This window comes from Mytilus trossulus, chromosome 3 (assembly GCF_036588685.1).
Source record: "Mytilus trossulus isolate FHL-02 chromosome 3, PNRI_Mtr1.1.1.hap1, whole genome shotgun sequence".
Lineage (NCBI taxonomy): Eukaryota > Metazoa > Mollusca > Bivalvia > Mytilida > Mytilidae > Mytilus > Mytilus trossulus.
The window spans coordinates 34,869,460-34,882,043 of record NC_086375.1 but is presented as its reverse complement, the minus strand read 5'-3'; the positions used below and the strand labels follow the sequence as shown (position 1 = coordinate 34,882,043).

The 12,584-nt window shown below is 32.3% G+C and overlaps 1 protein-coding gene across 1 annotated transcript; it reads right to left on the bottom strand.

Annotated features, from left to right (window-relative positions):
* Nucleotides 1-747: 747 nt before the first annotated feature.
* On the bottom strand, nt 748-4,849 carry LOC134709381 (cerebellin-3-like). Its single transcript, XM_063569548.1, has 3 exons — nt 4,732-4,849; nt 3,177-3,236; nt 748-1,163 (listed from the first exon to the last, which is right to left on the bottom strand). Exons 1-3 carry the CDS (start codon nt 4,808-4,810, stop codon nt 748-750), a joined length of 555 nt encoding a protein of 184 aa, XP_063425618.1. The 5' UTR covers nt 4,811-4,849.
* Nucleotides 4,850-12,584: the final 7,735 nt, after the last annotated feature.

The following is a 12,584-nucleotide window of genomic DNA, read 5'->3' as shown; positions in this document are numbered from 1 at the left end:
TGCATGAATTTTTTTTAAGGAATATATTATGAAAGTGTGACGCTAGATTTCTTGATTGACAAAGATGCAAAGTTTTGAAGACATGTTTTTAATTAGGAAATATTAAAAGAAGCAAGCATTAACTGGAAATTCTCGTTCCGGTAGATATATATAAATTATATCCTCTCATTGAATAATTCAACGTGTAGTGATAAAGTTAAACGCCCCTCCCCAAATAAGTTTAAAATTTACAATGATTGTCGGTAGAGATGAAAATTTTACGAGAAAAGGGATGATTCAGCTTTCTAATTGTAAAATTTTCATTTATATATATATAGCAATATTTCAGCAGCGCCTTGCATATAGCATTGTATAGGGCAGATATATGTAATAAGTTGATACGATATTCTGTTTCTCTGTTCGTTTTTGTCTGTTGTTTTAGATTTGTGCGTCGAAATGTCCTTTGGTATTTTTTTCCTCTCTTAATTGAAGTGAAGTTTGATCAATCATTTTTATAGTAAGGATATGTTCATTCTTGGTTTGGTGTAAACCAATACCACCATTTTTCTGTAAAGTAGTGTCACAATGTTCTTTGAAATCCAGCAGTGAAATCGAGTTATATAATAGATTTTCTTACCAAGAGTATCAGTCCTTATGAGGTTTACAGAATTTGAACATCGGTTACTAGTAAGTAGTTAAAAACAAAACAGCTCACCAGACTACATGGATATATAAGATAAAATGTAACAATATGCATTGCTTCAGATTTTATTCAGAAATAAGAAAGCCAGAAAACATGCTCCAATGATCACCATCGCTGTAGATTGCCTCTGTACCACTACGGTGCTTAATGTACACACGGTCTCCTTTCTTTAATTTGAAAACAATGCTAGCTGAACCTGTATGATATCCTTGTCCTGTGTACAATCCTACAGTTTTTTCATTATTTTTCATAAGGTATGAATGGAAGTATTTTCCATCTGGAGACATTGTTGTTGCAGATATTTGATAAAATCCTTTCCTTGGTGCTGTGAATATTCCAGAATTTGGGTCATATCCATTCCCCTCATTAGTCCACACTTTATCAAACTGAACAACTGCACCAGAGCCAATAGATTTTGTAGCTGAAAGCGAAGCTGTTAATGCTATCACAATCTTCTTGCAGCTACAGGTAGAAGGTTCTGCTAAAAAATATGTCAATTATCATTCAACAAATGTGTCGGTTACAAAACAGAAAGTTAAATGAAATGATATTACAAAGATAATCAATGTATTTAGTTCAGTTTGATCAACGATTGTCACTGTTAGGTTATATCTAAAAAGTAAAATCACAAAAATACTGAACTCAGAGGAAAATCAATTTGAAAAGTCCATAATCAGATGGCAAAATCAAATAACAAAACGCATCAAAAACGAGACTTATTTGTAGATCTTACTTTGCTGAACATTATTGCTGTTTACAGTTTATCTCTTTCTATAATAATATTCAAGATAATAACCAAAAAAAAGGCAAAGTTTCTTTAAAAATAACCAATGGGGGGAGGGGGCAGAAACCCAACAACCGATTGTACGATTCATCTTAAAATTTCAAGGCAGATAGATATTGACTTGATTAACAATTTAACTACTTGTCAGATTTGCTCTAAATGCTTTTGTTTTTGAGTTATAAGCCAAAAACTACATTTTACCCCCTATGTTCTATTTTTATCCGTGGCGGCCATCTTGGTTGGATGGCCAGGTCATCGGACACATTTTTCCAACTAGATACCCCAAAGATAATTGTGGCCAAGTTTGCATTAATTTGGCCCAGTAGTTTCAGAGGAGAAGATTTTTGTAAAAGATAACTTAGATTTACGAAAAATGGTTAAAATTTACTACAAAGGGCAATAGCTCCTAAAGGGGTCAACTGACCATTTCGGTCATGTTGACTTATTTGTAAATCTTACTTTGTTGAACATTATTGCTGTTTACAGTTTATCTCTATCTATAATAATATTCAAGATAATAACCAAAAACAGCAAAATTTCCTCAAAATTACATATTCAGGGGCAACAACCCAACAACGGGTTGATCTATTCATCTGAAAATTTCAGGACAAATAGATCTGGACCTGATAAACATTTCTACGTCGTCAGATTTGCTCTACATGCTTTGATTTTGAGATATAAGCCAAAAACTACATGTTACCCCTATGTTCTATTTTTAGCCGTGGCGGCCATCTTGGTTGGTTGGCTGGGTCACGCCACACATTTTTTAAATTAGATACCCCAATGATGATTGTGGCCAAGTTTGGTTCAATTTAGCCCTGTAGTTTCAGAGGAGAAATTTTTTGTAAAAGCTAACGACGACGTACGACGACGACGACGACAGACGACGACAGACGACGACAGACGCCAAGTGATGTGAAAAGCTCACTTGTTCGGGCCAAGTGAGCTAAAAATGATAGCCATCCCAAGTCCAGTTATCTAATGTCTTTAAAAACGAAAAAATCACCTACTATGAGATAAGGAACTAGGTGAAAAAGGTCCAACTTGGATATAAAAACTCTATCCTAATTAGATTTAATTAATAATAGGGAGCATACGTCTTTATAGCAATCGGTAGCTTTATCAGTCTAAAATAGGGCATATTTGCATGTAATGCAGGTTATAATCCTGAATGTGCATTCACTGTTTACTACTGACATTGAGCATACATCAACCAAAACAATTTAGATACTAAAAATACACGCACAAGATTAAAAAGTATGAGAGTGTGGCGGGGGATTTTCTTACCCTTCCGAATCACCTAATGTCACCCTTAGTGTTGGTTGGCGATGTGTTGTGCTATGTATACTGGTGGTTTTTTATTTTGATCGTTTTGCGTTTTTGTCATGGCATTGTCAGTTTGTTTTCGACTTATGAGTTTAATTGTCCCTTTTGTACCTTTGGAATCAGTTATTGATTAGGAAAAAAATCAATGGACATGCATTTCATGTCAATATTCACATTTGTGATGATTTGCTTACAAGTATCAATTAAACTTCATTTACATATTATGATATATTTATATTTATCATATGTTTAGTACTAAAATACAGCAATTTTGTATATGTAAATGATTATCAGTTCAAAATGGTATTATGAATAGAAAATGAGTATGCAATATGTTATTATAAGTAGGAAATAAGTATAGAAAATACTGTTTACAGAACATACCAGAACTGGTACCCTTTATCTTCATCATCATATTAACAAGATCTTGAAAGAGACCATTCTCTGGAAAGAAAGATATATAATTAAATGTGTATAGAAAATATATTTGTTAAATATCATTTCTCTAATTCTATGGAAATTTATCCCTTTCCGGACCCATTGTATAAAAAAATTTCTCTAATTCTATGGAAATTTATCCCTTTTCGAACCCATTGTATAAAAAAATTTAATCAACGTGTGGTTGCTGGTGATCTCAGAATATCATTGGATGATTTTAAGGGTCATGACCTTTTTGGCTGACTGGATGAACCAAAATATGATAACAGGTGTTAATGAAATTGACAACTTCGTGCAATGTGAAAGGCACTCGAAGGGGATTTTCGGTAAACAAAAAAAGAAAATGTCTTTTTAATCATTAGAGAAACAGATTCTTACATAGTTACTCGTGGATTATCGGATTTATCCAATCTCGATAGTTAAATTATAAATTTTGAAGTACTCGCCGAGGCGGCTCGAACTTTAAAATTGATAATTTAACTATCTCGATTGGATAAATTCGATAATCCACTGGTATCAATGTAAGAATCTATATGTAATCAACCCGTGGTTGCTGGTGATCTCAAAAGATCATTGGATGATTTTAAGGGTCATGACCTTTTCAGCTAACTGGATGAATCAAAATATGATAACAGGTGTTAAAAGAAATTTACAACTTCGTGCAATGTGAAAGGCACTCGAAGGGGATTTTCGGTTAACAACAAACGAGAATTTCTTTTTAATCATTAGAGAAACAGATTCTTACATAGTTACTCGTTGATTATCGGATTTATCCAATCTCGCCGAGGCGGCTCGGACTTTAAAATTGATAATTTAACTATCTCGATTGGATAAATCCGATAATCCACTGGTATCAATGTAAGAATCTCTATGTATACATCACCAGCCCAGTAGCCAGTACTTCGGTACTAGCATGAAAATACGGATTTTTTTGTGTTAGTAAAATTTGCTGTTACAAAATGTTAGAAATTATAATAAATTAAGGAATGTATCTCCCTCATGCAAAGCTCTGATTCCTTTCACGGATTTGGCTATACTTTTGGAGACCTTTTGGATTATAGCTCTTCATCTTTTAAATTAGCTTTGGATTTCAAATATTTTGATCACGAGCATCACTGAAGAAACATGTATTGTCAAAATGCGTATTTGGTGCAGGAAATTTGGTACCGTTAATGTTATTTCATTTCATAATTTCTTGTATAAAAAGCAAAGTAATCTACTTTTGAGGAATGACTGTAATATTTTTCTGTCTATGAAGAAATACCATACAAAATGTGGTGCACACTAAACAACCCGCGTTGTTCCGAATAGACAGGGAAAAAATACACATATTCTTAATAATGTGTTATTAAATTCCCTTTTAAGTCGGATCCAATCTTGAAAAACGTTGATGACGCCACGGTTACAAGACAAAAATATTTCTATGAGCATATATACAAAACATTGTCAGGCAATTAGAAGACGTCTTGCATTCAAAATTAAATTATTAAAATATACCTACGAAGTTCAGAATCACAGGCAGAATCCACTTTAACCATCTGTGTCCATACCATAAGAGCAATCACTTGTATCCTAAACATTGTGTTCAAGGGAAATGGTATGAAGTAAGTGCGTTGGTTGTTATGTTGGTATTTTTTGCATTTCAAATTGTATTTATACTTAACTGAAACATTGTAAGCTGTTTTAATGTGTATATCATTAAATGATACACGAGTCCTAATGATTATAAAGGACATGCAATTCAACTTTTTCCAAGAATTTGTTACAAAACTATTTGTCTCAATGAAACTATGTGCATCTATGTGGCAGTTTGTGAATAACGGCCTTTTCAAACTAGGCTAACTCTTATATAAGATGTTTTTTGTGGGTGATAATAAGACAAAAACAAAAGAAACGACAAATGCCTTGGCCCTTAGTTGTTGAAAAGAGTAAAAAAAAAAAAAAAAAGAGGAAGAAAAGGCGCCAGTTGTAAATTTTTATTTTTTTTTAACTTTCAAATATATATAAGTAATGAAAATGATGTAAATTTCATTTTCTCTAATTCTATGGAAATTTATTGCTTTCCGAACCCATTGTATAAAAAAATTTAATCAACGTGTGGTTGCCGGTGATCTCAGAATATCATTGGATGATTTTAAGGGTCATGACCTTTTTAGCTAACTGGATGAATCAAAACATGCTAACAGGTGTTAATGAAATTGACAACTTCGTGCAATATGAAAGGCATTCGAGGGGGGTTTTCGGTTAACAAAAAAAGAAAATGTATTTTTTAATCATTAGAGAAACAGATTCTTACATAGTTACTCGTGAATTATCGGATTTATCCAATCTCGATAGTTAAATTATAAATTTTAAAGTCCTCGCCGAGGCGGCTCGGACTTTAAAATTGATAATTTAACTATCTCGATTGGATAAATCCGATAATCCACTGGTACCAATGTAAGAATCTATATTTATCTTTTGGTAAATACATACAAAGGGGAATTCAACACTGAATAACTAGGATGTTGTACAAAGGAGGTACAAAATGGAAAGTAAAACTAATCCGGGGAGAGAACTAGTCAAATTAAATAAACTCTGACAATCATTAGATACTAAACATGCATAGATAGGATTACTTTCTTCTTGAACCTTTTAACCATCAGAACTATGTTGTTAGTTTTGGAGATATAGCGAAAATGTAGCTTAACTGGCCTAAATGCGTTAACACTGGACTGTTACCTGAGCTTTCGATTGTTACAAGAATTGTTACAAGTATGTTAGGACTGGAAATAATAGTCCCAGACAGACGAATTATATTTTCAAACAATGAAGAATTCAGAAGAAGGCCGAAGAGACATACTTAACAGAAGTTATTTTGTAAATTTGGATATATTATTTACAGTTGGTTCTTGTCTTGAACATGCATGAACTATTTCCAACCGACAATCAATCATCTGAAATTGTATGCTTATCAATTTAAAGTTTAAACAATTAACAAATAGAAAACTAAGTTAATGGACTAACATATATATGGTGTAGAATTATTTTATTTAGTATAACAAGTATGGACACAGACGCAAATTATCAGTGGGGTTAAAGGTCGTTACAAATGTATTGAAAGCTAGACTGGAAATGTGTATTAACAAATTGAGTTGATGTGTACATGTCTTCATTCAAATGCATTGACTGATAAAAGGGGGGCTTCAACTTCCACCCCTATCTGTGGATTAGTTGTTTGAGTGTTTGAATATGGAGTTTGTTAATAAATAGCTGCACTGTAAGCGCATGCTATGTCTTGATTCCTTTTAAGCTTGCTTAAAGGTTGAACTATTTTGTTTTGTACAATTATTAGTCTATTTGTTTTCTCATTTCATTTGTTTTATATTTGTCATTTTAAGGTCTTTTATAGCTGACTGTGCTGTATGAGCTTTTGTCATTGTTGAAGGCTATTTGGGGACCTGTAGTTGTTAATCTTGTTTTAAATTTTGGAATGTAGCTGAAGTCAACAGACATAGACAATTCACCCAAGTTTTATAAAATGATGTGGAAGTGTTTATGTGAATAATTGAGATGGGAAATGAGGAAAGTGTCAAAGTGACAACAACCCAACCATAGAGTAGACAACAGCTGAAGGCCTCCAATGGGTTTTCAATGTAGCCAGAAACTCCTGCACTTATAGGTGTCCAAAAACTATAAAATCCCTTCTTTTTTTTAGCATATATAAAAATTCATAACACAGAAATGTATAATCTGAAATTTATTACAATCAAAAGGGACCTAAGGTCAATAGTGTAAACAATTCACCAAACTTTAATTAAAGGTGATAGATGCATTTTTGTGTTATTGTTCAAAATTGGAAAATTGTCTCTTTTTTAAGGATAAAATCTCTCTTCATAACATGGAAATGAAAATTCTAAAATTTATAAAATCGATGTGGAGCTTATGTCAATAGATATAAACATTTCAACAAATGTTCTTGAGAGTGAGACATTGGTATAATAAAATGGTTTTGAATGAATAATGATTAGAAACTGTTTAACAGTTATTGAGGGAACGACAGTGAAGAAATTCCTGAGATCAATGCGTTTGAATCCGAAGAATTCAATTTTTGTTGAAATGAAACAAAGTTCAATTTTTGACCCTTTGGATCTTAATGTAGACCAATTTGAAAAAGGGACAATCCTGTGCAATTGAATATTTTTTGCTATTGTGCAATACTGTGCAATTAAAAATTTCTTGCTATTGCACAATACTGTGCAATTGGAAATTTCTTGCTGTTGTGCAATACTGTGCAATTGAACATTTCTTGCTATTGAACAATACTGTGCAATTGAACATTTCTTGCTATTGCAGAATACTGCACAATTGAAAATTTCTTGCTATTGCACAATACTTAGTATAATAATTTTTGAACCGATTTGGACCAACTTGAAAACTGGGCCCATTATCAAAATCTAAGTACATGTTAAGACTCACCATATCAAAGAACCCCAAGAATTCAATTTTTAATAAAATCAAGCTTATTTTAATTTTGGACCCTTTGGACTTTAATGTAGACTAATTAGAAAACAGAACCTAAAATTAAGAATTTGGACATGGTTAGATTTGGCATATCAAAGAAGCACAATACCGTAATTCATTTTTTTGATGAAATCAAACAAAGTTTAATTTTGGCCCCTTATTCCTTGGGACCAAAACTCCAAAATTAATCCAAACCTTCCTTTTGTGGTCATAAACCTTTATAGATTTCTATTAACTTATACTAAAGTTATTGTTCAAAAACCAAGAAAAATGCTTATTTGGGGCCTGTTTTTGGCCCCTAAATCCTACACTGTTGGAACTAAAATTACCAAAATCTATCCCATCCCTCCTTATGTGGCCATAGACCTTATGTTAAAATATCATAGATTTCTGTTTACCGATACTTAAGTTATAGAGCAAAAACCAAAAACAATGCTAATTTTACCCCTTATTCCTAAACTGTTGAGACCAAAATACCCCAAATCAATCCCACCCTTCCTTTCATGGTCATAAATCTTTTGTCTAAATATCATATATTTCCATTTTACTTTTACTGAAGTTAGAGTGCGAAAACCGAATATCTTTGGATGAAGACGATGATGCCAACGTGATACCAATGTACAACCAAAAAGTTTTCAACTTTTGCGGTTGTATAAAAATGATGTCAAATCAAATTTTTAATGGAGTTTGCAACAGTAATTATTCAACTACTCATTTTAATACATCATAAAGTATTAAAATTTAAAGTGTAAATGTCATGCAGTCATGGTGATGATGCCTCCCCTAGCATATAATGTACTGTATAAAGGTACATAAATCAAGAACTGTAAAAGTGAAGCTGCTAAAAATTGAACTTAAACCAAGTTTAGAGGTACCGGTAATAAGCATTGTATACACATTTCACTAAATTTAGTCGAGACAAACTTGAGAAATTTTTCCATTTGTGAAAGGGGATAACCCTAGAATGATAATCAAAGTGCTTGTAATCACTGAATGGCTATTAAAGACTGCTTAAATTTATCAGTTGGTAGTAAAGTGAATTTTGCATTGTATATTGTATATATAGCATTATTTTAAGTCGATTCAACTACTATTCTGGACAGAGAAAGATAACTCCAATTTTCAAAGAAGATTTCATAAAGCAACGGTTTTAGGTAATATTAATTCAACAACCATTCTGGACAAAGAAAGATAACTCCAATTTATTGTCTTGAATCTACAAAAATGTTTGTTTTTGGCCCTCAATTCCTCGACTGTTTGCCCCATAACCCACAAAATAGACCCCAAACTTCTACTTATGGTATTAAATATTATGGTACAGTTTCAGAACAATTGAAATACTTATACACAACTTTTTGTACTGACACAAGATTAATGCTTGTTTTGGGCACCTTTAGAACCCTTATTCATAAACCTTAAGGACTATATATATATAACCGCCCCAAAACAATCCCAAGCTTCCTTTTATGATTATAAATATTATGTTATAATTTAATGGCTTCCTTTTTACTTATACTGAAGTTATTATCTGGAAACCATCCGTCTTGGGAAGACGACGACAGGATACCTACATGTATTTCAACTGCAAAAATTTCTGTGGTTGTATAAAAATTTCAAATATGTACAATGAAATATAGTTTCAAAATTGATATGCCTAGATAGGCCTTATAATTTTTTTCCCACATAGTTGAAGGACCATTTACACTCAGGACCGAGTCATAAGTAGGCAGTACAGTCTACAGATGTATTAAAACAACCTAGCATCATATTGCTAGTAGTGGGAGTAGCATTCTCAGGTAAATTTGTTCTTTTTTTTTTTATAATATGTTTGGTTCAAATCAAAATAGAATGCTTTTATCTCCCCAATACTTACATTGTAAATAGAGGTGGTACTACTTTGACAAATCCTTGTACATGAGAGTTTTCTGTCAAATCTTTATTTCACAAAGAATGAATTGCATAACAATGAACTGAGCTCAAAGCAAAGTACTTTAATAATACACTTAGACAAAGAGCTAAATCCAGTGATATACTTTGTACTACAGGTCCTTCATTAACATCCATTGACCAAAACCATATCTCAACGACATTCCATACTACATGGTTGGATTCGGAAGTCCTGAAAAAGACATGATTTTTTTTAACATATTTTAAGTATATATATACACAGGTTAAAACTTTTTTGTTGTATAATCATTCCGTATCTAGCAACTATCAATTTGTTTAATGCACATATTGATATATGTTGAGTGTACCTCTGTTGGAAATAAGAACACACAAACCTCCACCTAGTTTTAGTCAATGGACAAAACATTCAAAACTATAAAATATTATAGATCTAAGACTTGTCAGTGTCTATTTACCATTGCCACTGAATCAGTGATATATGTATTGTACACATAATTATATACATGCAAGACTAAAATTATAAAGTACATACATGTTTGTATATAAGACTAAAACTGACATTCAGTCTTTACAACATCTTCATTCCCAAAGTCATTTTCAAATCTGACTTCATGGTAAAATAAGATTCCATATCTACAACCAATTAAAAGGAAAAATCCCTCTGATAGACTAGCATTTAAATCTGATTTCTAAAATGGAAGCTAGGTCACCATGGAACTTAGAACTAAAAAAATCAAACAATATATCTGATATATTTCAAATGCATGTACATGAAATAATATAAATCTCTAAAATTCACCATATTGTTCCCTTTTTCATCTTCTGTTAGATACTGTATATCCAGTGGCGGATCCAGAAATTTTCTTAAGTGGGGGCCCACTGAATGACCTAAGAGGGGGCTCTCTCAAGTCATGATTCAGTGATTCCCTATATAAGCAACCAAATTTTTTCTCAAAAAGCAGCCCCCGCCCCCTAAATCTGCCTCTGATATCAACCTCTAGATGTCTTTCAATTACATTCAGTTTAGTGTGGGTTGATCTTTGATTGTTGTACATGTTACAACCAGATTCCCGGCAGGGGGCAACTTTGTAAGACCTCAGAGGTTCAAGCTTAGATTTTGAAATAAGGCGGAAAATGTAACCTTTTCAATTTATAAAACAGGTTCAACATCATTTCTATACATATATAAACATATTCTAAATTGTGGACACACCTTCATTAAATATTCTAATTCAATTAGTGGAGGATCAAATTAAAAAGTTGCAATGGTTAAAGGTGTCAGACCACCAATTAAAAGTCCCTATCTGTTCAACCAAATTTTGCAATTTTCATAGCTTTCTAAATTTTTTATCTTAAGTTTAACCTCTTACAAACCAGGTATGTCCTGAATCGTACAGGTATCATCTTTCTTCATGCCAATTTTCGACATACCTTTAAAGCCATATAAGAAAGAAGAGACCTTCCGAATGGATGTACCACTAAAAATAACCTCTGGTTTTCTTGAAATCTTAAATTAGTATACTATGGAGCACATTAATCCTCAATTTTTAATTTCAAGTCATAGACAAGTAAATTTGGGCTCAAAATGGTCTAAATATATTTCTCTTTCACCAAAAGTTTCATTTCTGCAAATTTGTTGGGTAGTTTAAGTAAACAATGACATCAAATGCACTATTTTTTGTCCCGAGTAGGCCTACTTTTACATACGTTCTAAATTTGAGGGAGTAATTGGTGGTCTGACACCTAAAGAGCCAAAAAAGTTGCTCAGAAATCTTTGCTTTGCTTTATTCTTAATCCTTAGTCAATTTGAAGTCAGAAACAGCTTATCTGAGCATAATGTGACTTATATTACAAATTTCACAGCTCAATTTAAACTGACTGTAATATATGACTTTGATAGAAAATACTTGAAAATTTCATTTTGGGCTACAGGAACATAAACTTTCAATATCAAGATCAGTTTTGTTGATTTTTTTCTTGTTTGTTCTACTACTTAAAAGACTTTCCACAATTTTTAACATGGGTTAAGTAAAAAATCCAAGGTATTGAAGAGTCAAGGAATATTGACCCCCCTTTTTTACACCTGGTGTAAGTAATGGAACTATTAAATGATCAAAAGTGCAGTCATGGTCATTTAACTGTTTTATTTACTATCAGTTGATACAACTTAAGGTATAAAACTTTCATTTGAGATAAAAAATGGGATTTTTGTGAGTTTTTGCAATGTTTACATCAGGCTATGTTATCTCCCAAATACATGCTATGACGCAATGATATAAGGGATAAAAATCAAATAATTTCATTAAATCTTGATGACAACGACTTTTTTTGGTAGTAAAATAACCATGTTTTAATGTTAATACCACAGAAACAACTTACTGTGCATTTATAACAATTTGGGACATTTTTTTTTGTGTAAAGCATATTGTCAGGGTGGGAAAAGCTAAAAATAGCACAAATTCAAGTTTAAGGCTCTAAGTTTGCAATATGTGACTTTTTGACCCCAAAAAGATTGAAATGTGACTACTATCACTTCATATGATCAGTTAAGTAAAAAAATTCAATTGTTTTCTGAATTTGAGGTTTCACCGCATTTTCTTTAAAGGTGTCAGACCACCAATTAAAAGTCCCTATCTGTTCAACCAAATTTTGCAATTTTCATAGCTTTCTAAATTTTTTATCTTAAGTTTAACCTCTTTACGGGCTCTTACAAACCAGGTATGTCCTGAATCGTACAGGTATCACCTTTCTTCATGCCAATTTTCGACATACCTTTAAAGCCATATAAGAAAGAAGAGACCTTCCGAATGGATGTACCACTAAAAATAACCTCTGGTGTTCTTGAAATCTTAAATTAGTATACTATGGAGCACATTAATCCTCAATTTTTAATTTCAAGTCATAGACAAGTAAATTTGGGCTCAAAATGGTCTAAATATATTT